We start from the raw sequence: 25,745 nt of genomic DNA, 5'->3' as shown, positions 1-25,745 counted from the left end.
CATGAAGTCTAGGAGACAAGAGCATACTGTCATTGATGCGTAGTGCGTATTGCTTAGTACCCTCTCGGAACACGACGCGACATGGCTTCCAAGGATTCAGGGATCATAAAATTTTCATAGAACAAGGGATATCTCATGCTGTCTACTTTTAGTGCTGGCATGGAGATTGGAATTGCTGCCGACCATAATTTACATGTACGTACCACACACGTATTCTAGCCACAACCAGACACTGCACAAACGGTTCCCCCCGCCCTCAGAAGGTACGGTAACAGGGGAGCAAATAGCGGACGGCCGGGTTATGGGCACCTCATGGATGACTGCTGGAGCTGGCAGGGGGAGGGCGTGTGTCCATGGAGGCGGAGACACAGCTTGCGACAGTCCATCATCGGACAGCACAGAACAGCGAAGCAGAGCAAAAGCTGAGGCGGACTGGGCCGGGTTGGCTTCGGGTGGACAGAACGAAGGCCGTGGTACACGCCGCTAAGGAAAACGATGCTTTGTTGGTCTCGAACGTGCGAGGCAGATGGACGAGGAACAACCCCTGGTATGCAAAAAGCGACTTGCTGACCCGCCGTGCTGTGTTGTTCACCTCAACCAACGATGAGGGCGAGGAGAGATGAGGTAAGGGGTGATAAAAAAGAGGTGAGAGGAGAGGTGTGCGGTGAGGCAGGTCAAGATATGCAACCACAAGGAATGGTACCCGCTCTAGTTCGTCCCGTTCCATAGTTTGTTCACCTTACTAAGGCATGGTACAGCAGCTTATGGGTCTGGACAGAGTACGGATGGACTAGTGCGATGCGAATGCTCTGTAGGGCAAATTGATCATGCCGCACTCACATGGAGATGCATCATGAAGTAGGTACAGATACTCGTACATGGCATTCTAGCATGCTGTTCATAACTTGCTTTTCCATGCTAGCCATTCCTATCTGGGCCACTGACGTAGTGTCTCTTGACGACCACAAAAGTTGAATAATTAGATAATGATCCGGGAAAGGTGACGAGAAAAGAAATTGCAATGACCAACGGCTTGGGGCAACATACCCCCCCTCAGGGTGGCTCGCTGACCCTCATGGTCTTGCCTCGCCAAATCCCGGGCCGCCGATGTGGTTGGCAATTTCGCCTGGGCTCTGGGAGGAAGGAATTTTGCCAGCCTTTGAAGGCCTGGCACCCACCCACCCATTGCTTCGACTGCTTCTAACAACGCTTCTATTGCCGGGCCTCCTGGCAGTGACGCCTTGCCCTTGGGCTGGGAGTTTAGAGTGGCACTCCCGTCGGTTTGGTTATTGCAATTCGTCTCCGTCACCCGCAGCTCCACTGATCGTTTCGTGTCCTGAGGCTGCCGAAAGACCACCCACCTTCTACCCCTGGCTGCCCAGGGGCACTTGGCTCTCGGCCATGCGTAGCGGTTGTGGGCCTAGATTGAATAGGAAAGGGGAGAAAAGGAAGAGGGAGAAGGGAAAAAAAAAAAAAAAAGAAAGAAAGAAAGAAAGAAAAAGGAAGGGGGTCAAGGTGGTGCTAGTCTAAGTATGTAAAGTATACTCCGTACAAGTTGAGGATATCGATTCAATCAGTTTCTGGAGGAAGCAGACTGCGGGTCATGCGAGCTTGAGTTGAGTAGAAGAAAAGAAAAAGAAAGAGAAAAAAAAAGGGAAAGGAAAGGCCCACCAACGCGTCTTGTGCGAACCAATAGGCAGACATCCCTTGTCCCGGTTTCCGGACGTACTCTAACGCGCTAGGATGAGCTGGTACTCGAGGGATACGTGTCTTGTGAGGATGCACTAACGCGCTTCAGCGGATTACATGCTTGTTCCCGTGGACACTCGGGGAACTTGTCATTCCCAGCGGTGAGAAGAGGTATCCATGGGTACCTCCGCTTTGCAGTCAGTCATGCCTAGGACGCGACCCAATACACATGCAGGCGCGAGCACTTCCCCGGCGATGGTCCCACTATGCCCCGCCGTTCTTCCCAAAGGACCTGCGCGCGACGTGTACTATGGCAGTGGTGGTGCCCCTTGTGCTGGTGTTCGCAGCCAGGGCCCAGGGCGTCGGCAGGTGGGTCTTTCGGAACACTGAAGCTTACCAAGAGAAGTCACCGACCTGCAGACTCGGCCAGTGAGGCGATGTTAGGTGTGTGTATCTTGCAAGTTTTGCCGTGGAGCTCTCGGGGGGCGGCAGGGAGCATGAAGCGCAATTTGACGCGGCGCTGGGCACGAGACGAGACGAGACGAGACGAGGAGCGGTTAGCTGGTTTACCCGTCCGCACCGCACCCGCACCCGCACCGTGGACGGGACCACGGCAGACTGCCGCTTCTTAGCCGGCCGAAACAGTGGGATGCGCTACCTCCCTTGTATGGCCATCGTAACCTGACCTTGGGCTGTTGGCACGTACTACAATTTACGATACTTGGCAGCACATAACACAGCACAATCATGATGCACCTGGATCGAGTCGGTGTGTGTGGGTGTGTTATCCTCAGGGCACATCTTCTTAAGGCATCTACTCAGCGGTCTGAACTCAGTCTAATGTCCTTCGTTCATGGATTCATTCCACACGCCCGCGATCTTCGTCAAACGAGATGATGCCGATGTCGTCGTCTCTGTTCTGCGCCTTGCCCCTCGTACCCCTCGCCCCAGCCCCTCCCCCTCCTTCGTCCCTCAATCATCCCTTCTCTAGAAGTGCTTTGCTTTTCTTCTTTTTCTTCTCCCCCCGTTCCAAGCCTGTTTTTTTTTTCTTCCACTAATCCACTCTCCCATCATTTAATCCCGAACACGCCGTGCATGGGGGGAAAAAAATATGCTGTTTGGTTGTTTCGTCCCGAACTGGCTACAGTGAAACTCAGTAGGGAAGTTGCAAGTGCGAATAACGTACTCAGGAAGCAAAGCAAAGGGACCAAAAGGAATAGCAGTAAGAGAGACAAAAGGAGGAAAGTAAGGCTAATGTCAGCATTCAGCAGTGCCCCCTCCCTCCAGCCTCCTCAAGGCTCTCACCAATTGCTTCCCGGGGTTCCGGAGTCTTAGATAAGATGTTACTTTACATAGTAGAAGAAGGTACTTTGGGGGTACCTGCTACCCCTTCGTGCTCAGTCGAGTCGTTTGGGCATGGGAACACCAAGGGTGCCGCCGAGGCTTATTAAAGATACGTATTCGGTTTTCTAAGCGAGTAGCACAATTTCTCCGTGCCTTCTATCTCTAGGATCCATTGCTTCCATTGCCATGTCCTGTCATTACCGGAGCCCGGCCTGGCTATTTGGAGGCCTGTAATTAGATTGCACCACGGAATGTTGTCTCAAGAGAATTGTTCTCCGCCTTCCGCTGCTGAGATCGCAGGTCCTCAGGGATTCTGTCATCCATTCCCATCATTACAGGATGCTGGGTACCTGCCTTGCCTGGCTTAATTGCCTCTTCGGCTTCCCCTTTGGGCATCGAGGCTCCTTCTATCCTTCAATCACTTCGCATTTCACGGACATGCGCTGTTCCTATCCCTGGCCCCCTCCCGCTTCCCCTCCCCCTCTTCAACTCTTGCAACCTCCTCAGACCAACTTCCAATTTGAAGACAAATCGCCCCTCCCCCTCCTTTGAAGCGACAGACTGTAATCCAGATTCGCGGCACCGAGTCCTTATCCATTGCGGATGCCGTTAAAGTCCCCCGGTTTGCGCCATCTGTCGGTACCTTGTTCGCTCGCTGCGACTAACACAGTCACCGCCTCGAATCCCTGAGAAATGCCTAAGTTGGCTTCTGGGGCCCTTGAAAAGCAGGGAATAATAGGGAGGAAAAATTACTCGGACCCTGACCGCGTACAAGGCAATAGAGGGGCACTGCATCGCCATCGTTGAATATCGAGCACCAATGATGCGGTGAGTCCTTGCAAGTGCATCTTCACCTTGTCGGCCTCGAACGACCAAATGTCGGAGTGGGGGTTCAAAATAGCGGGCAGAATGAAGCGTATCGACTGTCGGGGGTCACAGGGTACCGTAAGCAGCTTACCGACTTCCACGAACGCTGCAGGGCAAATCTTCTCAACTAAGGCGAACAGGCCCAGAGCCTTCGGAGAGGGTTAGCCAACTCACCCTTTGACTCTTTTGTCTTCAGCCTCTGCGCTGGGAATAAGTTGTATCCCTTTGCCTGATCCCTCTCGATACCGGCGCATCACCCAGTCCACTTCACCTCGTTCTGATTCCGCAGACTTTCCGTGAACCGTCTTGGTCACCTCCTGTCATATGTCGAATCACCAGGCGCTACAAGCTACACTACGATACCACACACGCAGATCGTTGCGCCTACCCGCCAACGTTTGGGTTTAGGGTGTCGCTGTCGCATTGCAGTGACAGCGGCGCAATAATACCCCCAGCTATCTCCTCAGTCTTTCACGCCAATGAGCGACCACAATTGATGATACCCGCCCAGCGCACGCTTTACTTCTTGTACACTATTAATCTGCACCCCAGCCCGGCACTCCTTCCAACATCCGTAAGTTGGCCCCTCGTGGGATATATGGGTCCATGGACAACTTAATTCAGGACATGTCTCCGCCATGAACCAGGCTATCTGGGAGCCCACTCAAGCGAACGCCGGAAGACGACCCAGAACCAGTCCTCGACTGGGGCAACGAAAGGAACACGGGATTGTCAGGCCCCAGAATAACCCGAGCATTTGGTGCTCCTCAAAAATTGAATCTGAGAGATGGCACAGGGCAGAGTTTGGCGACTTCGCAAATGAACGCAACGCCAGCGCCTTGCTGACTCGACAGCAGCCTAAAGTCCATGTTACAGTGACCTTTTAATGCTTGGAACTGGTCCCATCACTTCCTTGAGGATGGACGCTTCGTCTCGTCCTCTCAAAATGCGGCTCTGTTATAGCCTGGGTATCCCACAACTGGACAATGCCAACCAGCATGTTGCAACAGCGTTAGACACACCGTTCATTCACACACAGGAGAGGGGCAGACGGGATGGGACAGAGACAATATGCCAACAGCGAACAAGAGAAGAGCAAAAAAAAATTAAACGAGAGTCATTACTTCGGAAGTACCTCTGCAAAACGGGGCAGGCTAACAGATACCGCTACTGAGGCACCTCCACGCCTGAGCACTGGAGGAGGGGTTGGGGCCACTTCACCGCGGCACGGTTCCGGTCAACCGGTTCCCCGTTAGCAGCACTCCACTTACCAGGGTGCTTGCTGGAACTGGTTTGGTGGAGATGGTCTAATTAATGGCATGGCATGTTGAAGGGTTGCTTCAGAATTTCCAAACACTGGCAAGACTGGGCTCCTCCGTCATCCGTAGGTCCCGATTGCTCCCAAGTAGTGGGCATTTTTCACACCGTTCTCGCCTCATGGATCTTGCTTTAGACAGTTGCGGTTGCCAACAGTATACCTGACTCACGACTCGATAGATTGACAATCTCAGATACCGCTATTGTTCTTGCACGTGAGGCCCTTGAAGTGGGCTTCAACATCTCGTGTGCACGATCTAGCGCATGGACTATCGTGTTATTTCTCGGTATGTTATCTGTACTCCGTACCACTGTAAAAGACGGGTTGAACAGGGAGTGCTGTATGTCCTGCAGGTGCCGTTTTCTCTGTCTCTTTCTTTCGGTATTTGACATGGTGGAAACAATCTGATCGACTGGATCCAATTACGCGGTTTGCTGTAATCACGTCTGCGAGTACTGTACATAATTGGTGAGCCGATCAGCAACCCAAGTGGGAGGCGGCTGGTTGCTCGCCCCTGACGATCACCACCTTGAGTGGCAGGTTTGCCAGCCAAGTTTTTAATACATCGATGTCTATTTCCATTGTCAGCTACCATTACTCAATATGCTGGGCATTTTGCTGGAAAGCACGTTGGACTGTCACCGGCGGGCAGGGCCTCGGGCAAGCGTCGGGCTCACGAGCGAATCACAATCCGAAACCAATTTTAACAGTTGATGGCCTGATATTAGGAGGCACCTGGACCTCCCTCACCAATTGGTGTGCTTGTCCAGACCTGGCATGGAGTATGGTTCTGTTAGAGAGCATTGCCTCGTCCAACGAAAGAGGAAACAATGAGTGCACCCTTATTTTACCTTGAGGCCGAAGCCCGGTCTATGCTTAGTGCGTGGATGTACGATAGCACATCCGTTTCGTCATTTTCGGTGTGTGCCATTAGGTAGTGGTCTAGAAGCCGACCAAAGCTCAACGAGAAGGGATTGCGCCAGGTCAAAAGCAGGCCAAGGTCGGTACCACACAAGCAGACAAGCAATCACCGACCGCTTGTGGTCGTGACGGAACTGGTGGCGCAAATGCTGCCTAGCAAACCACTAAGGGCTCGACCACTAGCCTCGGGAGCAGCTCATACAAACACGCCGCCTCTCCACACGTGCCGAAGAAATTAGCTGTCTTGAGTGAAAGTCAGCAAGGCCTTGAGGATCAATCGGATCGAATCGCATCAAAGTGCATCGGCGTGCCTGTGGACAGATAAGTTGTAACGGCTTTCTTAGACATGGCGACATGATCTCATTGCATTTCCAGGCGATGGCCGCCGACCTTGACTCACGCCATTTCGTCCAAAGGCTTCCCGGGCTACATATAGAACCAGCCACATCTGACAAAGCGAGTGCAGGAAGAGCGCGGAGTTGGGCTGGAGAAGAAATCGGAGCAGCCAAGCTGGTTGACTTGCAATGCGACAGTCCGCTTCTGCTACGCCCGATCAGGTGCGGATGTTTGACGAGCCGTCGGGAAACGTGACGGGTAATCAACCAGATAAAAGTTACAATTGCAGCCGAAAGTGAGGAGGAGTTCTGTCGACAGTGAGGTTGGCTGATCTGAAGTAGCTTGTGTCTGTGTGGTGGTGTCGTCCGGAGGGGTGCTGCCTCAGGTGGCGGGGAACAACAAGACGAATGGCACGAAGTCTCTCTGGTTCGGAGCTGAAGGATGCTGTTGCTCAAGCGACCAAAAAAAAAAAAAAAAAAGAAGGTAACGCTGTACCGCGAGTATGTAGTATTTCATCGACGAAAATTAGGGAGGGGGCGGCTGGTTCAGGCAAGAGTACCTCAGAGAACGGAGACAGAGGCGTGGGATTGTGGGTAAAAATTAGCGAGCCTGAACTGCTCTTAGTGCACTGTCCCACACTGTAGTCGTTAGCCATCATTGGTTCATCACCACCTATGTGATCAAAAGGACAGTGGTACACTTTTTGGTGCTGCTGCACCTCGCCAGTGCCTTATCTATGAGCTTGCCATACCACGAGGGAAAAAATAAATAAAAAGAAGATAAAAGAAACGCCATCATACTTTTCATAGAGTACAAAATGGTTCTCCGGCTTTCTTCGCTGTCATTATAATTGTGTTGTTTCTGATTGTAAAGGTAGAGACGCTTTGAAAAGTGAATGAATGAATGAACAGCTGCGCCTTTTTTTTGTCACCCAGGTGCGTAGCAAGGACAGTGCGCAAAGCGCCACTTTGCAGCCTCAGCTTTGCCCGGCTCCACACCGGTGTAAGGCGGCCCCTGCTCGAGGTTAATGTTCCCCCCTCCGTCCCCTCTCATCTCACAGTGTTCGTCACAGCGACCTCGAACACTTTGAGTATTTGGTGTGTTGGGCTACCCGTACCGAAGGCGACAGTCAAGAGGGTGGGTGATGGGCCGCATGTCTCGGACCAACAAGTTTCCCACGGTTGCAGAGAACGCTTTCACGTCGGCTTACCAAGATTGAGAATATCTCTCATGCAGCCAGATAAGCCCCAACAGACAAACTTGCAGCAGGAGCAGAAAAGATTTTATCGTCCGAGATGCGGGCGCATACTAGTTTGAGTTGAGACCCAGCCGACGGATTACCATTGCTTCCTTCCCCGACGCCTGGATTGCCCATCACAGTTGTTCCGAGTGTGTGCGAAATCATACATGCCCAGCACTTTTCAAGCTGGGCAATGGGCCTGTGTGTGACATCCGGTATGCTGTAAAGTGTGGTGCTGTACCGAGTTGGGTTACCCCAGGCAAGATACCTGACCCCAATTCGCGCACTCTGTGTATTGTTTCCTCAAAGAATGGCGGAGCTAGCCAGTAAGATGGCGAGTAGGGGATATAGGCCCGCTCTTAGGGGAGGACAGCAGGGCCCTGGAACAACGACAAGGAGTCCACTTGCCATTATGGCTACAATTCAACGCCGTAAGCCTTCCGCAGATGGAGGTATTCCTTGCCACAGCACCTTTGTCGGTTGCTGAGCCTGCAAGACTGTGTGCCAGCGGCACGCAAAAGACCCTGAGAGGGACAGCCATCGTAGTCTCGGTCATGCCCAACGAGGCACCGTTCCCGCTGCCACTACCACTCTGACCTGCCACTGTTGCTTTCGCCCCTGCTGAGGAGGTCTCATCACTGCTACCGACCTTCGTACTCTTTGCTTTGCTTCGCTTCGGTCGCTAGCCTCAGCAATACTACGACGGCCAACCGTCTCGCACTGCGCTTCGACGACAACCATAGCCGTGAAAAGACGACAGACAGTCGCTTCAAGACGTATCGTCTCCAGCACGTTCGAGGCAGACACCGGGCGCATCAAGACCCCAATACGCACCGTCATTATCAGTAGTAGACAAAGCGACTATCTTACCCTGGTGTCTTACCGTCTAGCCCCCTAGTTCCTAGACATCGTCGACACAACTCCGTCTCTCTGTTGGTCTTTGCCGTGAGGGGGACTTCCCTCATCAGGCGACCCTCTCCTGGTTCTGCTCCTTTCTCCTCACCCCCTCCCGCCCAGCGCCCACGACGCGAAAAATCAGCGAATTGTCGTCAATAATCCACACAACTTTACCCGCCGACTGCATTGCTCATCCCACCAGTCATCTTTCTTCATCGCGAACGACTTGCTCGAGTTTCCCCGCGACTGTGCCAGCGCCAAAACGGAATCTTTGTCGATACGGCCACAGGCACGGGCGCGCGCACACACACACACACACACACAGCTAGGCCGCTTGCCTGCTTGGTAGACGAGAACGTCGCCCCCGCAACCCCCTGCTCGAACCTGCGACTCCTCGATTGTGGGTTCGATTCCTGATTCTCTCAACAACTCGTCGCCCCGACCTGCACACACATCCTTTTTTCCTTGCGACTTTTTGGCTTGACGATTGACGACCCTTTCCACGACTGGGCGAGGCTGAACTGAGCAGAACGCACCTGCCCAGATCATGACTTGACCCTTCTTACCCCTCCTTGGGTTATCAGCGCGACCGCCTCATCATGCTGATGACACAGACTGCAGTGCCGGCACTAGTTCAGGGTCAGAAGAGTAACACGTATAATTCTCGAAAGAAGCCTTCGCGCGAAAATCTCAACTTCGAATCCAGCACTCACCATCCCTCACAACCGACGTTGGACGAATCCAACGTCGGCCAACCCTACTCATCTTACTCCCAGACCATCGCCGCCTCCTCCCTCATGAACGGGATTGCGGGGACTGCCCCGCCGGGCACCATGTACGTCCGAGCCCTGTACGACTACGAGGCCGACGACCGTACAAGTCTTAGCTTTCACGAAGGAGACGTCATTCAGGTCATCACACAGTTGGAAAGTGGTTGGTGGGACGGCGTTATCAACGGCGTGCGCGGCTGGTTTCCAAGCAATTACTGTCAAATTATCACAAGCTCCGACGAAATTCCTGACCATGACCAAAATGGCGACATCGACCACGTTGACGACGACCCTGATGAACAAGAAATCTATGACGAGCAGCTTGAGGAAGATGACGGGTCGGAGTTGGACGATCTCAATAACGCCCTCCCACTCGAGGGCACCGACCTCAGCGACAAGTCGAGGGCCGATTTCTGGATTCCACAAGCAACCCCTGACGGTCGTCTCTTCTACTACAATATGATGACAGGCGATCGAAGCATGGAGCTGCCACTCGAGTCACCTGTTTCCACTAACGAGACTGGCCCGCGCAACAGGATGAATGTGAATGTTCCGGAAAAGACACGCCCGCCTCCCGAGATGATGGCTCGAGGACTGACGCAAGACGAGGATGAGGACTCTGAAGTAAATTCGGCGTCTGAGCTCGAGGGAGAATCTCTCATGATGACTTCTCGTGGATCTTTGGTAAGACAATTCTGCCCCTGTCTCCCAAGGCTCCATGTTCCTATGATTGTGTTCCGTGACTGATTTCGACAATGTTCGATACAGCCCCGTAGCCGCCGGTCCAACAACGACATGCTTTCACCATCCACCTCAATGGACTCCATGAACGGTATTGCGCAAATTTCTAGAACGAAGAACGATACGTACGTCAATCCAAACCTAGCGCCGGGTACGACACCAATGATTGCATCCGCGACCTCGTTTACAAGCACATCCTACAACACGCCTCCGACCAGTACCGTGCCTCGCTCATTCTTTGATGACGGCTCGGCACCTCCATTGACCTGGACACGCTTAGTCTCTAATATGCGGAAGGCCGTAGATCGTTACCGCGATGCCATCACTAGCAATAACCGCTCCGAGTATGTTGCGCGGGCGGAGGACATTTCAGATCATCTAAGGTTGCTGCTTGCCGCTGGATCTGGGACAACAGACAATCACTCTGGTCAACCTTCTATCATCTCAACTAATAAGGCACTTTATCCTCACTTTAGAGATATGATGTCCAAGTTCTCGAAACTCGTAATCTCTTCACACATTGCTGCTGCCGATTGGCCCAACGCTGAGTCGGTACAAAAATGTCTGCAAGAAGCTGACGGCGTCTTGCTCGGCGTCTTCAGTTATGTGGAGATCGCACGGCAGCAGAGAGGAGAGGAAATCCCTCGTCTATTCCCTGGGTTTGTCATTGGTAGTTCTACTGGCGGCAGTTGGCAGAACAACGGCCTAGGGCCTCGCGACCCCATCACGGCCAACTTCCTGGAAGACGAAGAAGGCGTTGTTGAGCCTACAGCAATTTTAGATGGCAAATTACTCGAAAGGCTGGATGAACTAAAGAGGATGCTTGTCTTCAGTATCCGGGAACTGGACAAGAACTTGATTGTCGCGGATAAAATCATCACGCCTTTCAAGCATGAAGTGATTGGCAACAATGTCTGCTTGGCAGGTGGTAAAGTCTTGGAGATGTTCAAGCCGTGGATCGCTTTGATCGAGTCCATCGACCTCTCATCTTTGGGAAACAGCTTCCAGACGCCTCAGTTGGCGGACTTTAGCGCTAACAAGCAAAGCCTTTACGACAATATGTCTGATCTTGTCTTAGGCTGTCAGGCTGTGGCCGGACCATTGGCAGATGAATGGGCCGAAGTACGAGGCGAAGCTTTGGAGAACCGCATGGACTATGTCCGTCAATGTGCCAAAGCACTTGAGACCAACTCATCACACATTGGCTTTTCTTTACAACTGTTATCTGAGCAAGTACAGATCAACCTGCAGCAGCAAGCCGAGTCGCGGCAAAGAGAGGATGCCTTGCAACGCGAACAGCTCCGGAGAGGTGAGACCATGCCTTACGATCGACCTCATCAGCGCACGGAATCACGGACTACTCCAGCTCGACCCCCAATGATCACTTCTCAATCTTTTACGGAAGGAGATGGCACTGGGAACTTCCGCGGAGGCGACTACTCTAAGGTTAAGAAGATTTTGGGCGACGACCCAAATCCCCAAAGCAACTTGCCACCTGTGGACGATACTCCTGAGTTTCTCAAACTGGATCACGAGGCTGACCTCTCCTGGGACGGCAAGATCCAGCCGCCGATCGTCAAAGGTGGCACTCTGGAGGCTCTCGTTGAACAACTGACTCGGCATGATAAACTTGACTCCAACTTCAACAATACCTTCCTTCTAACTTACAGGTCGTTCACAACGGCTCAAGATCTTTTCAAGCTTCTTGTGAACCGATTCGGTATCCAGCCGCCTGAAGGCTTATCGCAATCTGACTTTGAGGCATGGCGAGATAGAAAACAGAAGCTCATCCGCTTCCGCGTCGTTAATATTCTGAAGAGTTGGTTTGATAACTTTTGGATGGAAGACCATAATGAAGAGTCGAAGCAGCTGATCCGAGACGTTTACACTTTTGCAAGAGACACTGTTAAGTCCACGGAGACTCCAGGTTCTGGCCCCCTGATGACGGTGTTGGACCAACGCCTAAGCGGCAAAGAAGCTGGAGCACGACGTATGGTCCAGACACTCAACCAGAACACGCCGTCACCCATCATGCCCAGGAACATGAAGAAGCTGAAGTTCCTGGACATTGATGTGACAGAGTTTGCACGCCAGCTCACGATTATCGAGTCTCGGCTTTATGGCAAGATCAAGCCAACCGAATGCCTGAACAAGACTTGGCAGAAGAAAGTCGGTGAAGGAGAGCCGGAGCCTGCACCGAACGTCAAGGCCCTCATCTTGCACTCGAATCAAATGACGAACTGGGTAGCCGAGATGATCCTAGCACAGATGGATGTGAAGAAGCGTGTCATTGTTATTAAACACTTTGTGGCTGTTGCAGATGTATGTAAAATGTTATCTTTGCAACTTGGGCTTTACTGACGGCTTACAGAAATGCCGGAGTTTAAACAACTTCTCTACACTAACTTCAATCATATCGGCACTTGGAACGGCACCAATTGCTCGTTTAAAGCGCACCTGGGACCAAGTGCCACAACGGACCCAAGGCGTCTTGGAAACCATGAGGAAGCTTATGGCTAGCACGAAAAACTTTGGTGAATACAGGGAGGCGCTCCATGTTGCGAACCCGCCCTGTATTCCTTTCTTTGGTGCGTGCCCTCGGTCGCTTAATACCACCACATTTGTGACATTGGCAAGAGAAAACTGACCTTGGATATAAAGGTGTTTACCTGACTGATTTGACCTTTATCGAAGACGGTATCCCATCCGTTATAAAAAAGACCAACCTCATTAACTTTGCTAAGAGAGCAAAGACTGCCGAAGTAATTCGTGATATCCAACAGTACCAGGCTGTTGGATACTCGTTACAACCTGTCCCTGAGCTACAGGACTATATAATCAGCAACATGCAAGCTGCTGGTGATGTGCATGAGATGTATGACAAGAGCTTGCAGGTAGAGCCACGCGAGCGAGAAGACGAGAAAATCGTGAGGTACGTGACACTCAGAGATCTACCTAGATCACTTGGGGAAGTTCCGTTTTAGAACTAGAGGTCGTCAGCCTCATTATGCAAGCATAAGAACTGCCCACTCAGCGGCATCTTCACGCACTCAATTTCCTTTTCTATTAACATTCCTTTACTTTACAATGGGACACATAGGCTTACTCTACTTGGTTATGGTACAGGGTTCTTGCCGAGTCAGGTTTCCTATGAACGACAGTTGCTGGGATGGAGACGCATCGCAATGCACACATCCATGCAGGTAGTTCTCAAATGGTGGGTTGACTTAAGAATTGATTCGACATGATCCATGCCAAAGAACCATCAGCAACCTACGCCCTGCGATTGAGTCCACCGGAGTCGTGAAGGGAGTTAGCACCTGGACACGTTATGTGAATCGCGCGTCTGATGACCTCAACCGGAGGTTCGAAGCATTCGCAGCCTGACGGCGCCTAATAGAAGGGAACGATGAGCGGCTTCAACCAAAATGCGATCATCAAGTGAGCGAAAAGTGGTACAACGTCGACAAATAGGGTAGAAATCGCACAACTGTGTGCTGGTTACTTCTAAAAATGGAATTGATATGGTCAGAACGGATACCCATTCTATCAATGATGGCCACGGGAAACGGGGGTAGGGTCGATGATGAATTATCAGGCGGGGAAGGATAGGAAAGACAGGAAGGACACGGAGGACAGGGAAGACGATCCGACGGGATGAAGAAGATATGTGAACAAATCTTTATGTACGGTTTTCTGGGACAAAGTCATACTGGATACTCCCTCTGTTAACAGGTTATTTGGAGATATTCGACTGCTCCATCACGAAAACAAAATTGTCAAGACTACGACAAGGACAATATAACGTTTTTATCAGCGACGCAGATCTCGATTCGACGTAGATTGTGTCTGAGTCGCTGAGATGCGTGCTGTGCAGTCGGGGGCTGGTGTCTCTTTGCGCCGCAAATGTGGGCGCACTTTGTTTGATGGTCCAGCAGCATAAGAGACTGGTGAACTTTCATTTGCTACCATCAAGAACACTGAACACTCTTCAGACAGTGGATAATTATGGCCTGCCAAAAGTACTGAGACTATGAAGACGCAGCATTTACACAGGGTAACCCGTCAACAAGGGCATTCTTCACCTCCATCTCACAAAGGATGAATTTTTCCATGAAGCTTAACGTGAAAATACGTTTGCTTTGCTATGCCAAAATAATCACTTTGAACCAAGCCTGGTACAAATCAAGCTCTCACGAGAACTGACACATTGGCACACAAAGGGCGTGGACGACTTTTGAAAGAGATGAAGAGATGTACAAACGAGCCTGTAAAGACTGAGAAGCACGCGACAGCCTTTGATGGGTAGTTAGCCTTGTCTATACAATCAATGCAGGCTGGTCATGACCCTTTAGGGAGGTAGAGAATTGCTCGCTCAAAGGTCTGATTTAAGCTAAACCGGTCTGCAAGAAGTGGAAGACGGATGTATGGGACGGGAAAGTGCATAGGCCAAGAGATCGCCTCTGTCAGAGAGCATGAGAGTTGCAAGTCAAATGTTTCAATAAGAAACTTGAATCAGGCAACTATGCTGAGAAACATCTTTCTCTAATTGTGTCACATCACACATACACAAACAGTGGAATTATGTACAGGCGTAGGGAGAATCGTAGGGATGATGGTGATGTCAAATAAAGGGTCAGAAAAAAGGCTTCAAGGTGACAGTAGGGCATTAGAATTTTATTTGCAGATACAGTTGTGATAAAAGGCTGTCATAACGTCAGATTCCGGCATCATTCCTGTGCAACACTGTTGTTAAAACATTGAAACGTGTAAAGAGGTTGCGAAAAGTCCGTGTTTATCCTGACCTCTTCTAGTGACGGTGTAACTTTGCCTTGATCTTGTCTCCCAAACTCTTCTTCTCCTTTTCGCTACCATCGTTTGGGCTGTGGGTGCGCTCGACACCGCTGTTGCTACTATGTTTACTGCCGCTGTTGTTATTATCTGTAGTATTGTGGCTGCCAGGCTTGGCCGCCGCTGCTCTAGCAGCTGCAGCTGCAGGATCCTTCTCGTCCAAAAGGCCTATAAACTCCATGTAAGCACGTTTACCATATACCCAATATGTTATTCTTTGTGACTTACGGTCTGCCTCACGGCCGGCACCGGGCTTCGTCGCATCAAAGTCACCGCCGTCCGCTGCCAGACCGGTGCTCTTAATGTACTTCTCCCCGGTGCCTTCACCATGGCTCTTATTCTGGGGACCATCCTCCTCTTCGCTTGCCTCGCCTGCAGCAAGGCCGCTGTGGGAAGAGCCACTAATGTTGCCGGCATCGCCCCCGCGCTCCTTGGCTACGGCCTCCAGAGGTCTCGGACCGGGCCCATCAAGCTTATCCCCTTTGTTTGTAGGACCAGTGCCGGACTCGGTGCTAACGTCTTGGCCCTCAGGCTTCGGATCGGTAGCAGGGTCGGTTGGATGCCGCGTATCGGTCTTGCCAGCAGCGCTATCATGCGGCGCCGCATCCTCGGGTGATCGGTCATTCAACTCGGGCTTTCCGATGTCTGCCTTGTGCCTCGTAGGATGTTCTGTCGCAGACGAGGATGCGACAGGAACTCCGGACGTAGTCGAAGTAGCGGTACTAGACTCATTGGAAGCTCCTACGGTATCCGCCTTTTTCTGTGGGTCCTCTAATCGGCATGTCAGTGATATTGAACTAATATGCCAAGTTGAGGTCAGAAGGCGCCCAGTCAAGTTTCATACCGATGTTGCCGGCGTCATACGGCTCGCCATTGTTGGTGTTTCCTCTGACGCCTGAGATAGGTTCTTCCTTAGCCTCATTGGTTCCCCAGATAGCCTTTGTTGCGGCAGTCGCCATGTTGTTGATAGTCTCCATGTTGATTTGTTTCAGTTTTGACTCTTCGTGCTTGTGGATTACGCGGTGAGGTTGTTCAATCTTACGGTGTTGGTGACTTTTGTTTTAGATATCTTTTGAAGTGAAATGGCCCTGGTTGGCGTCTGGTGTCTGCTGTTTCTTGATACAAGAAGAGATGATGTAGGCCGAGAGGTGTGTGGAAGAGTACGTCAGAGGGGGACTTCTTATAAAGTCGGGCTCGAACGGGTCTGACGTCTTTGGCCCTGGCAATTCTTGACTTTCCTTACATGTCAAAGGTACCCCAAAAGTAGGGAGGGGCACAAAGATGGGTTGGTTAGGACAGAAAAGTTTCCCCTAGAGGAAAGTGGTAACGGTCGTCATGCTTGGGTTCTCCGCTGGGACGGCTGGGACGGCTCAAGGAAGACAGGATAACTTGGTCATGGTTGGTCGATGTGTACCTCACATACACTAACATGCAGGGCTAGTGATCTGTGTCCCCGTCTGGTGGTTGACAAAGGCCACAAGATATCCGAGAAGAGAGGGCCCAGGTTGACCCGGTTCCTTCTGTCCCTCCGAACAGCCATGCCCTGTGGTAGTCTCAACTTGTTTCAATCCTGGACTGTCTTCATTCGCCACACAAGAAAACATGGTTAAAAGGTGGCTTGGACACGGCCAAAGCAAGGTAGTGTGGGTATGGGTTTGGCATGAGGTTGGTAGGCGAGCAAAGGCAAGTTGGCCATCTTGCAGGTCTGGACTGATGGTTGACCAACTGGCGTCAGTGACTCGAAGAGACCACGCCAGAGACGGTGCAAGCGGATGCTGTGTGGTGGCTCCCGGTGTGGCCAATAATGAGAGTCGAGCCAACGAATGAGGGATGTTGGTGTGCTGGCTCGTCATCCTGTCCACCGTTCTGCCAAGATAACCCTGCGTCTTGATGGAGGACCAAGAGTAAGATCGGTCGATCGTGGGCTGAAAGTGGACGACTCTGGGGGATTTGAAGAGCTATGACGTTACATGCAGTAGGCGTGATGAGGCAACAGACACAGCGTCAAGGGAAGCTAAGGCAAGAAAGGTGCCTGTCGGTCGCGTGCAGATTACGTCACCGGTTGAAGGTCACTCTGAAAGTACGCCCGACTTTTAAATGCTTACAATGATACACGCAGCTTTCTGAACCTTCGCCAACAAATTCATTGTGACGCTTTCATCTCTATAACGCATGTGCCATGGACAAACTGATGCTTAGGTTGACAGAGCAAGGCGTTGCCGAAAATAGCCTGGTCGTTAGAAATAGCGTGGTTGCATTCATTGCATAATCCACCATCCAACCAACAAACGAGGTGGTGACCCGCCAAGTACTCTGTGCCTCATAGTTAGGCTGTCACCACGGCCCAGTATAAGGCTCAAGACTCTGTCAATGAGGGCTTCATAATGAGCGTTGCCGCGCCACTAAATCATTCTGGGTCCTCTTCTCATCTGCAGCCAAGTCGGGAAGCCAGTAGTGGAAAGCCAAGATGAGAATGGATCAAAAGACATCCAACGTCCCATCTAGATCAAGTGCCTACCTAATATTACTGACAATATTAGTTTAGGATAGAGTCTGTTATCTCCTTCCCTCTTTATCTTGCCTTTCCGCTTGGAGCAACGCCGCTCTAACGACAGCAACGGCGACCTCGGCCCAGAGCTTTTGTCATGGTGGAGAAATAAAGCCCTCTGTTCGTTATAATTTCCTTACATATATTGCTCGCAGGTGGTCGGTATAGCGCCAACAAAGAAGTAACAGAAAGCATACCTAAGCAGTATAGCTCTGAGGCAGGTAGATCGGGAGGTGCGGAAGACAGTCATTTTTATTGAAAACTGTCTTCGCATCCGCATTCCTTAGATAGCCTTGTCTGCATCATCATCGCTCGATCACGTGCTATGGATACACACACCGGGTAATAGCGGGAGAAAGTGGGCCTCCTTGGGCTTTCGAATGACCCTCGTGCATCCGTTTGTGTAAATCACTGGCTCGAGATTTTGTCAGCACACTACCAGGGCGACGGAACCGTGGTGCGCTGTAGCCATTCACGCTGTCCACCAAGTTTGACCGCGCGTCTAGTGCGCGAGATTTCGAGCAATGGTTGTCAGCAATCTGTAGCCTCATATCTCAGTTGACTGCAACTTTCTTCAGCTTTGAACTTCTTGAGCCACTATAACCAGTTGACAAGTCAACAATTGACAGCCCAAGCCTGTCGTAGCTCGCAGTTAGGTTGCTGTTTGCACCTCAACGACAATACATCTTACATGCACCGCTCTCTTGAGTGCCTAATTATGCGCTTGCTTGCTATTTTTCATCTCTGCACCCTGGCTGGAGCCGTCCTACCCCTCAACGCATCGCCCAACAGGGTGTCTGCATATCAGAAGGTCCTGACTCCTTCTAAAGGCATGTGTTAACGCTCGTAAATAGGACCATGCCAATGTCTAACCACAAAGTTGTCTCGCAGAGCCCATATTGGACATCTCTAAGCAGCTGCTTCCATTTTCCAGTCGCCCAACCCACAACACAGCTGGCTTTGTAGCGTTTGGTGACTCTTACAGTGCGGGAATCGGAACCGGTGTTGACGGCGTGGAAGAGCAGTGTAGACTCGGAGACCACGCGCATCCAGTGTTGATCTATAGTGACCTGGCGAAGAGCCAGGGTCCTAACACAACCACGTTCCAGTTTCTGTCCTGTACTGGCTCCACGACTGGCAACATTTTGTCTGGGGGCGAGCGCAGCCAGGTTGACAGCTTTAACAACTCCATCAATGCTGACCTGGCTTTGCTTTCTATTGGGGGGAACGACCTCGGTTTCTTTCGTGTCATGAACGCTTGCATCTTCCGCTTCTACAGCTTCTATTCAGGCACCTGCGAATCAGCTCTTAAAGATGCAACCGAACAGATCGAGAGCAATGAATTCGAGAGGCGGTTGAAGATGGTGATTTTGCAAATTCTGGACAAGGCTCGGTGGGAGAAGCGGCCTTGGTTTACCATTACCGTTACCGGGTATGCACGATTTTTCAACGCCGACACAGAGGAATGCGACAATTGCACGCTGGGTGTCTGGTGGAAAGGCCCAAAACTTGAGCGAAGAGTTCGGCTAAGGATGAACGACATGGTGCTGGCCGTGAACAAGAAGTTGAGAGCTTCTGTTGAAGCTGTCAACTCCGAATTTACGACCCCTAAAGTGATCTTTGTCGACTATGACGCCAAGTTTGAAGGCCATCGCTTCTGTGAACCTAACGTAACGGAACCTGCATACAGCCGGGCGGAGACATGGTTTTTCTTGGTCGGGGGGAAGGACAACAACCCGAACAGAGAGGATCCTACGCCGGTTCCCAACATCACCAAGGCTGATGCCAACTATGCACGTGGTCAGGTGTTACCGCCCCTGTCGCCGCTCGTGGATCCAGAGACATGCCTGGGCCCGGCTGAAAGCCTGGGTGATTGGGGTTCGCTAGCATTGTGCTATATGGCGCGGGCGAAACGGGACGATCCTACGCTTCGATTTGCGCGTGAAGATATCATGTTGCAGAATTCAATGTGGTACGTTCCGACGTACTACGGTAAAACGTTCCATCCGGTAAGCTCTGTCGGCCGAGGGCCCGTCTCTCGCCACTGAAACAGGAGGCTGATGATTAAAGCAGAGGAGTCTCGGCCACGAGGTAATTAGAGACGAGATTTACAGTGCATGGTCCCAGCTAAGGATGGCGCCATACACGTAGAATCTGCGGATTGCGCGTTCCAGATCGCAAAGCCTGAGTTACGGACGGCTACGGCCCAAAGGTATATTGAACCTATGGTAATAATTACAAGGTATGAAACGAGGGTTTTGCCGCGATAAGTGAGGCTTTCTTGCACTTGTGTACAGTTGTGGTTGATGGTATTGCTGTTGCTGTTACTCCTGTTGTGGATGTCGTTCTTATTCTATTTAGGGCTGGCAGACTTCCGTCAGCGTCCTAGGCGGAGAAAGAATTTCTTCGGAGTCGGTCTCTAGTCGGACAGACTTGTTCATAGGATCACGAGTTACACCGAAATCCCATTTCACATGCCTAGAGCAGATTGGAGGACAGGGCTGCAGGGAAAGGGGGCACCGTCTTCTCGTTGGGGACAACGGTGCATGTGTTTGGCGGGGAACTTCTTGGCTCGGAGAAACTCTCGGACAGCGCTGAATTGAACAACTCTACAGACATTCAACACGTTCCTATGATAGTTGTTATACTGGTTGAAACCGGAGTAATGAAGTCTTGAAGCAGAACGTTATAAGCGGCGGTATGTCTTTCATCAGCGACCGACCTAAGGCTATATTGATGTTTACTAGTCCCACCACAGAATTATTTCATGTTAGCACTCTTATTGGAATCTCTGGAGATTAACAGCCTCGCATTTGTGCACATGAACGTCGATCTATTCCTCCGTCTCCGCTTTGAGCTCGGGCGGGGCAGTTGATGAGTTGTCACTTCTGGGCGGTCGCAGCATCGGACTTTAGGGGCCAAAATCAAACTGGTCACATAGTTTGGCAAGAAGGGGCGTGATTGGCTGGGGGATTTCGAATATTGCCGCTTACTAGCTGTATGAATCGTCCTGCGTAGTGTTCCCGAATCTGAGGTGCAAAGGCAACAAGGAGCTGGAGCAAAAGAGAGGATGTCGTACACAATCAAGGTTTATATCCTTCATCATACTCTATACCTTGTGGTTTGAGTCGGGTAATTTGATGTCTGGCCTGCAAGCTGGAACTAATTTGCCCATTTCTCACTTGTACTTATCAATACACTAGTAAAGCAGGGTACGATAACCGTTTGCTAGGATGGGGACCGGGGGGGAGTTTGTTTCGTTCTCTGGGGGCGACCACGATGTCCCGGTCCCCAGAAAAGAAGCCCTTAACCTATGAGTCCTATGTACATAGTATACTACTAGTACCAATCTTTCTGTCCCAGCATGATTATCTCTTGAAAAGGGGCAGACAAGCTAGGAAAAGGACAAACTTCAACGGCCTAGTCCTAGTCTCTCCAGTGTCTTTGCCATTCTGGGCCTTGACGTTTTGTGTGTGCCTGTTTTTGCATGATGCAAGCTGCAAAATGCTGCAGGCAGCTCGATCGGCACACTTCAGAGCAGGGCCGCCTCCACCTTCCTGAGATGCCGGTGCTTTGCCCTTACCTTACGGGGCTCCTGTGGCCGATACATGCCTGGGAGGGCTGCCCGGGCAGCAGTCGGGGAGTTTGTGGCATGCGGGTATATGTACGTGCGAATGGAGCCGGGATAGCTGTTCAAAAGGGAATAGGAGGGAGGAGTCCTTGACCCGCCTCTTGCAGGGACCCTGGTAGGGATCGCAATGAATGGAAAGTAAACCTAGAGGACACACACAAGTATGTATCCGTGAGAAACTCATCAACGCAATTGGGCCTCCAGACACACAACAGCCCTCTCTTTACGAACATAAAGTTCTGTACACATTACTGGTCCAAGGGCTGCCAGATCTGCCATTGTTTCACTTGAAATGCACCAAGTCAGTGAGGACATGGTTGGGTGGTGGTCCGGCTCAGCGCTGGGAGGTGCCGCTGGCACTTCCACAGGACCACACAAGGTGTCGAGGCCCATTGAAAAATTATTAAGTGTCCAGCATCCCCAAGTACCCTGCTCAATGTTCTGTGGCGTGCTAGTACATACTATAGTAAGTGCATTGACAGGGTAAGGCGATGCACGCACGGCTCACTTTGAACACCTGTAGGGCCGGGTCTGAGTGTCCCAGCAGAATTGCTTAGGCTAACCTGGGGCACTGTAAACAGTCAGTTACTGCTGTCGCTGACGATCAAGTGAGCCATGTCTCTTCAAACAACGCAACCCGAGAATTTATGATGAACAGGCGTTGACGATGAGAGTTCTATGCACAATGGTTCAAGAGGTGACATATGACAGCAGGCGTTGACATATGTTACTTTGAAATTGAAACTGTCAGGTGGTCACCCCCGCCGTGCTCATGGCCCGTACTGTGTTTAAGAAACCCAAAAACCCCTGCAGGTATGTCAAAACGCGTCCAACTACTTACCTAAGCCAGACGAGGGAGGTTTACAAGCCAGCCAGCCCAAGTACCCAGGTTCTCAGGTACCCAGGGTTCCTATGTACCTACCTTACTTTGCCCTACTCGGGGAGTGGTGCTTGTCCCAAGAACCCTGCCCAGCTGTGACTGGGACGGGATTCGATGACAGATCCCGCTGTGCCACGCTGGAGCTTTCCCCAAGTCCGAGCTGCGTCTGAAGTGCGAAAATGTTCAACAAGCCATCGATCACTCTTCATGCCCTGGCACTTTACCATGTAATACCTATGTAAGATGTTATCCACTGTCCTCCATGGATACGCCTTTCTAAGGTTGTGCTCTGACGTCTGCGTCTCAATAAGGATACTCCTTAGGCATCTTTGTCTTCCATCCCGCCTCACCAATACTTTGACATTGCCCCGTCAAGCATAGGTACGCATCCTTCCACAGCTCGCTTTGCTGCGGTTTCTCCTCCTCACACCTACCTGCCTTACTTGATAACAGCCTCTTTCCCCCTTTTGTCCAGCTTATACTCTCCTCGCCAGTTGCATCGCTCCATCTGAATGAGGTCGGCAACGGAACTGTCTTGCTGCCCTGAACTAGAACAAACCCTAGTGTTGAGAGCCTAGAAATCTGCTTTTGCCTGTCTACCTGACCTCCAGACTTGTCCACACAAAGGCTTTTAACTACCACTGTTTAAAGGCTAGACGTCTCCTATCTGTCTGTCTCAGCAATTGACGACTCAGCTGCTTTGTCACCCTGGTCCTAGTGTCATTTGGATCCGCGACGGGAGCCTCCACGCCTACGCCCACGTCCGCGCGTGCTACCGCCCACGTCCGCGCGTGCTACCGCCCACCACCCCCCTCCTCGTCTTCACGTTTTCGTTCTCCTTGTCCCGTTCTCGAGCGCCCGTCCCTTTGCTTTTTGGGACTAGAGCCCCGCGCAAGGTACTGTGCGAGCGGAAGTCTGGGACAGCTCCCAAACCACGATTTGACTGAGAGGCTTCTCTCCACACACAACCCTGCGAATACACTGAACTACCGCAGACTAAACTGCCTTTCTCACCTTGGTTGCCGTCCTTCTCTCATCCAAAGGGAGATCACTGCGGATCCAACCGGCTCCCCCCGCCCCCCATCTCTGCACTCTCTGAATTGTTAAGCTCGCTGCATTTCTTCACAACTCGGCTGTAGAGCACGATTGAGGCCCCTTCCTACGCCAGACCCGTTACTACTGTCCCACGTCCGCTGTCTCGTGAACGTTGATATCGCCGCGGGGCTTACTCGTCGAGATTTGGGTGGCACAACGCTGCCTGTCTTGCCCCTCGTGATGGGCCAGTTGTTCTAGCCCGCCGCAAGTCGTACTCGAAGCACATACTGATACCAGAAGACAAGCACCTCTTTCGGGCCTCTCGTCTTAGAGGCCGTCATCCTCAAAAGGCTCTTCCGCGAAAATGGTTTATTGCGGCAAGGCCTCTCAAGGCTGTCAAAACTGTCGGACTCGCCGTATTAAGGTGCGTTTGTATCGGCTTGTTTGTCTTCCTACCATTCCGCACTGTTCCCTTGACCGCTGCTCTCGTCCAGGAAAGACCAGACCGTAATTAACGAGTTGCCATCTCTAGTGCGACAAGGTGAAGCCAGAATGCTCCCAATGCATTCGAGTCGGCAAGAAATGCCCCGGCTATCGGGACCAGCTCTCTCTCATGTTTCGCGACGAAAGTACCAAGGTTATTAAGAAAGCCCACGCCCAATGGGGGGTTCCTGAAGGCTCCGAGAACGGTTCTACTCGGCCAGTCGCGTCAACCGCCCCTTCCCCGCCATCCTCATCGCCAGCTTACAGTCGAAAGAGCACGCCAACTAGTACGGTAGTCGCATCACGAGTAGACAAAACGGCTACATCACCAGCATCCATCTCCACGTCACCCGCCTCAACACATCGATCTGCAGGCTCAGCATCTCCAATAGCGTTCCCAGCTGTCAAACAAGAGCCTGGCCGCGATAGCAGCCCGTTGACCATACACGTCGGCCCCAGCCTAGAAGAGCAGGGCCTACAGTTTTATGTCAATCGATATTTGGTGGGACACCCGGACGAGCCGAAATCTGCGAATGATCTTGCCGCTGAACCTTGGTTATGGCACCCAGCGTTGCAAGACGTCATGTGCGCTGTGGGCCTCGCTGGGCTTTACAATCTAACAGGTAATATGGAAATGATGGCGACAGCTAGGGAGAAATATGGTTCAGCACTCCGCCAAACGGGGAACTTGATTCGCCCACCACATACTCCGAGTATAGACGTGACGATGAGGGCTGTAGTGGCACTTGCCATGTTCGAAGTAAGTTGTCACTAGGTTCTGTTCTTCTCAGGCAGTTTTCCGAATACTGAGCGCTCTGAAAGGTCGTGAAAGGAACCCACCACTCCACTGGCACCGTACATGCGCACGTTATGGGTGGTGCCGCGTTGATGAGAAGCTGGTGCCCGATGCCTAGTGTGCCGTTTGGAGGGTTTAGAGCGTTGTTGCAACTGTGCTACTCAATGGTGAGGCTCTCTGTCTCCAGTTGCTATTTCGGCGGTACTGATTTCGCAGTTTATTCCCCTTCATGTAGCTGGCCTGCCTATACCCCCAGACTTCTACGACTGGGTCTCGTATGGTTCACAGATGCAATGGCCTATTGATCGGCCATCGACTGATCTAGCTATTTTGATTGCCCGCTTTGTCGAGATCTCTTCATTTATTCATAACCACGTCATTAGCGACGGCAAGCCAAAAACGGTCAACGTTATCCAGCAGCTTCTTGACCTCGATATCGACCTGGCGGCTTGGACAGCAGGGCTAACTGGAGAGTGGGAGTATCGTGTCGTCCACGCAACACATCTGCCATCAAAAGCAGTCTTTGAGGGCGAGTACCACAAATATCACGATGTTTGGACCGCCCGGATTTGGAACTACTATCGATGGGCCCGGCTACTGGTTAACCAGACCTTACTGGACTTGGCAAACCAAAATCCTATCTCTAGCTTGTCTCTGTTATCGGCGGCGGCGCGAGAAAAGGTGCTGAGGACCATACGAGACCTAGCAAGAGACACACTTGTGAGCGCACCCACGCATTGGCGGCACCCAGTCCTAGACAAGACTGCACAAGTTACGGTAGAAAGCCCGGGAGGAGGAGGAGCTGGATCGGCAGGACTGCCAGCATTATTGTTTCATTTAAAGGTGGCAGGGTGTGCTCCTGGCGTTCCCAAAGAATACTGGGAATGGTCATTGGCTGTCATTCAGACGATTTGGAGTGATATGGGTATGTTGCATGCGCGATCAATGATGGAGGCCATGAGAGCACACGAAGACACTATGCAAAGAGCTGGAGCAGCAGGCATTTTGGCAGACGACTGGTAACTGGTTAGGGAAAAACGATGGTTAAAAGATCGGCGTAATGGGGTTCAGGCCTGGGACTGAGAGTATCATTGCAAGCTCAAGACCCGGTGATGCATTTGGGGTTTCGGTTGGGTGATACCAATTTTTTACGAGGCATGGGGAGTGCATCGAATTTTCCTTAAGCTTGGAGTGTCTGTCGAAGTGCATCTGCTTTGATTATCCTTACATAAATGCTGAACAGACGTGCCGAACAAATGGAGACATGGACGGGCATCATTTTTAAATGCAGGCACTCTAAGGAAGAACTAAAATGATTCAGAGTAATATACCCTCATATACTCTCATAATTCCACGTTCTCATGGTGTGTAGAGTGTTGTAACTGCGCCCTGCATGAA

The 25,745-nt window shown here is 51.5% G+C and overlaps 5 protein-coding genes across 5 annotated transcripts; 4 read left to right on the top strand and 1 right to left on the bottom strand.

Annotated features, from left to right (window-relative positions):
- Positions 1–353: 353 nt before the first annotated feature.
- CTRU02_213496 (uncharacterized protein) lies at positions 354–623 on the top strand (the record flags this gene model as incomplete). Its single annotated transcript, XM_070206066.1, has 1 exon — positions 354–623. The coding sequence occupies one exon, from the start codon at positions 354–356 to the stop codon at positions 621–623; it is 270 nt and encodes an 89-aa protein (XP_070060098.1).
- Positions 624–9,211: 8,588 nt separating this feature from the next.
- CTRU02_213495 (RasGEF domain-containing protein) lies at positions 9,212–13,107 on the top strand (the record flags this gene model as incomplete). Its single annotated transcript, XM_036730776.2, has 4 exons — positions 9,212–10,066; positions 10,151–12,445; positions 12,495–12,711; positions 12,785–13,107. 4 exons carry the CDS (start codon positions 9,212–9,214, stop codon positions 13,105–13,107), a joined length of 3,690 nt encoding a protein of 1,229 aa, XP_036577552.2.
- A 1,826-nt stretch (positions 13,108–14,933) lies between these two features.
- On the bottom strand, positions 14,934–15,951 carry CTRU02_213494 (glycine-rich cell wall structural protein 1; the record flags this gene model as incomplete). Its single annotated transcript, XM_036730777.1, has 3 exons — positions 14,934–15,142; positions 15,203–15,745; positions 15,819–15,951. 3 exons carry the CDS (start codon positions 15,949–15,951, stop codon positions 14,934–14,936), a joined length of 885 nt encoding a protein of 294 aa, XP_036577553.1.
- A 2,262-nt stretch (positions 15,952–18,213) lies between these two features.
- Positions 18,214–19,673, top strand: CTRU02_213493 (Lipase 1-like protein 3; the record flags this gene model as incomplete). Its single annotated transcript, XM_036730778.2, has 3 exons — positions 18,214–18,230; positions 18,403–19,531; positions 19,596–19,673. The coding sequence occupies 3 exons, from the start codon at positions 18,214–18,216 to the stop codon at positions 19,671–19,673; spliced, it is 1,224 nt and encodes a 407-aa protein (XP_036577554.2).
- Positions 19,674–23,432: 3,759 nt separating this feature from the next.
- Positions 23,433–25,370, top strand: CTRU02_213492 (White-opaque regulator 1-like protein 2; the record flags this gene model as incomplete). The annotated part of the gene is made up of 4 exons (XM_070206065.1): positions 23,433–23,492; positions 23,601–24,311; positions 24,374–24,514; positions 24,564–25,370. The coding sequence occupies 4 exons, from the start codon at positions 23,433–23,435 to the stop codon at positions 25,368–25,370; spliced, it is 1,719 nt and encodes a 572-aa protein (XP_070060097.1).
- Between the last annotated feature and the right edge of the window lie 375 nt (positions 25,371–25,745).

The sequence above is a fragment of the Colletotrichum truncatum genome (assembly GCF_014235925.2).
Source record: "Colletotrichum truncatum strain CMES1059 chromosome Unknown Contig_0010, whole genome shotgun sequence".
Lineage (NCBI taxonomy): Eukaryota > Fungi > Ascomycota > Sordariomycetes > Glomerellales > Glomerellaceae > Colletotrichum > Colletotrichum truncatum.
This window is presented reverse-complemented; position numbering and strand designations above follow the sequence as displayed.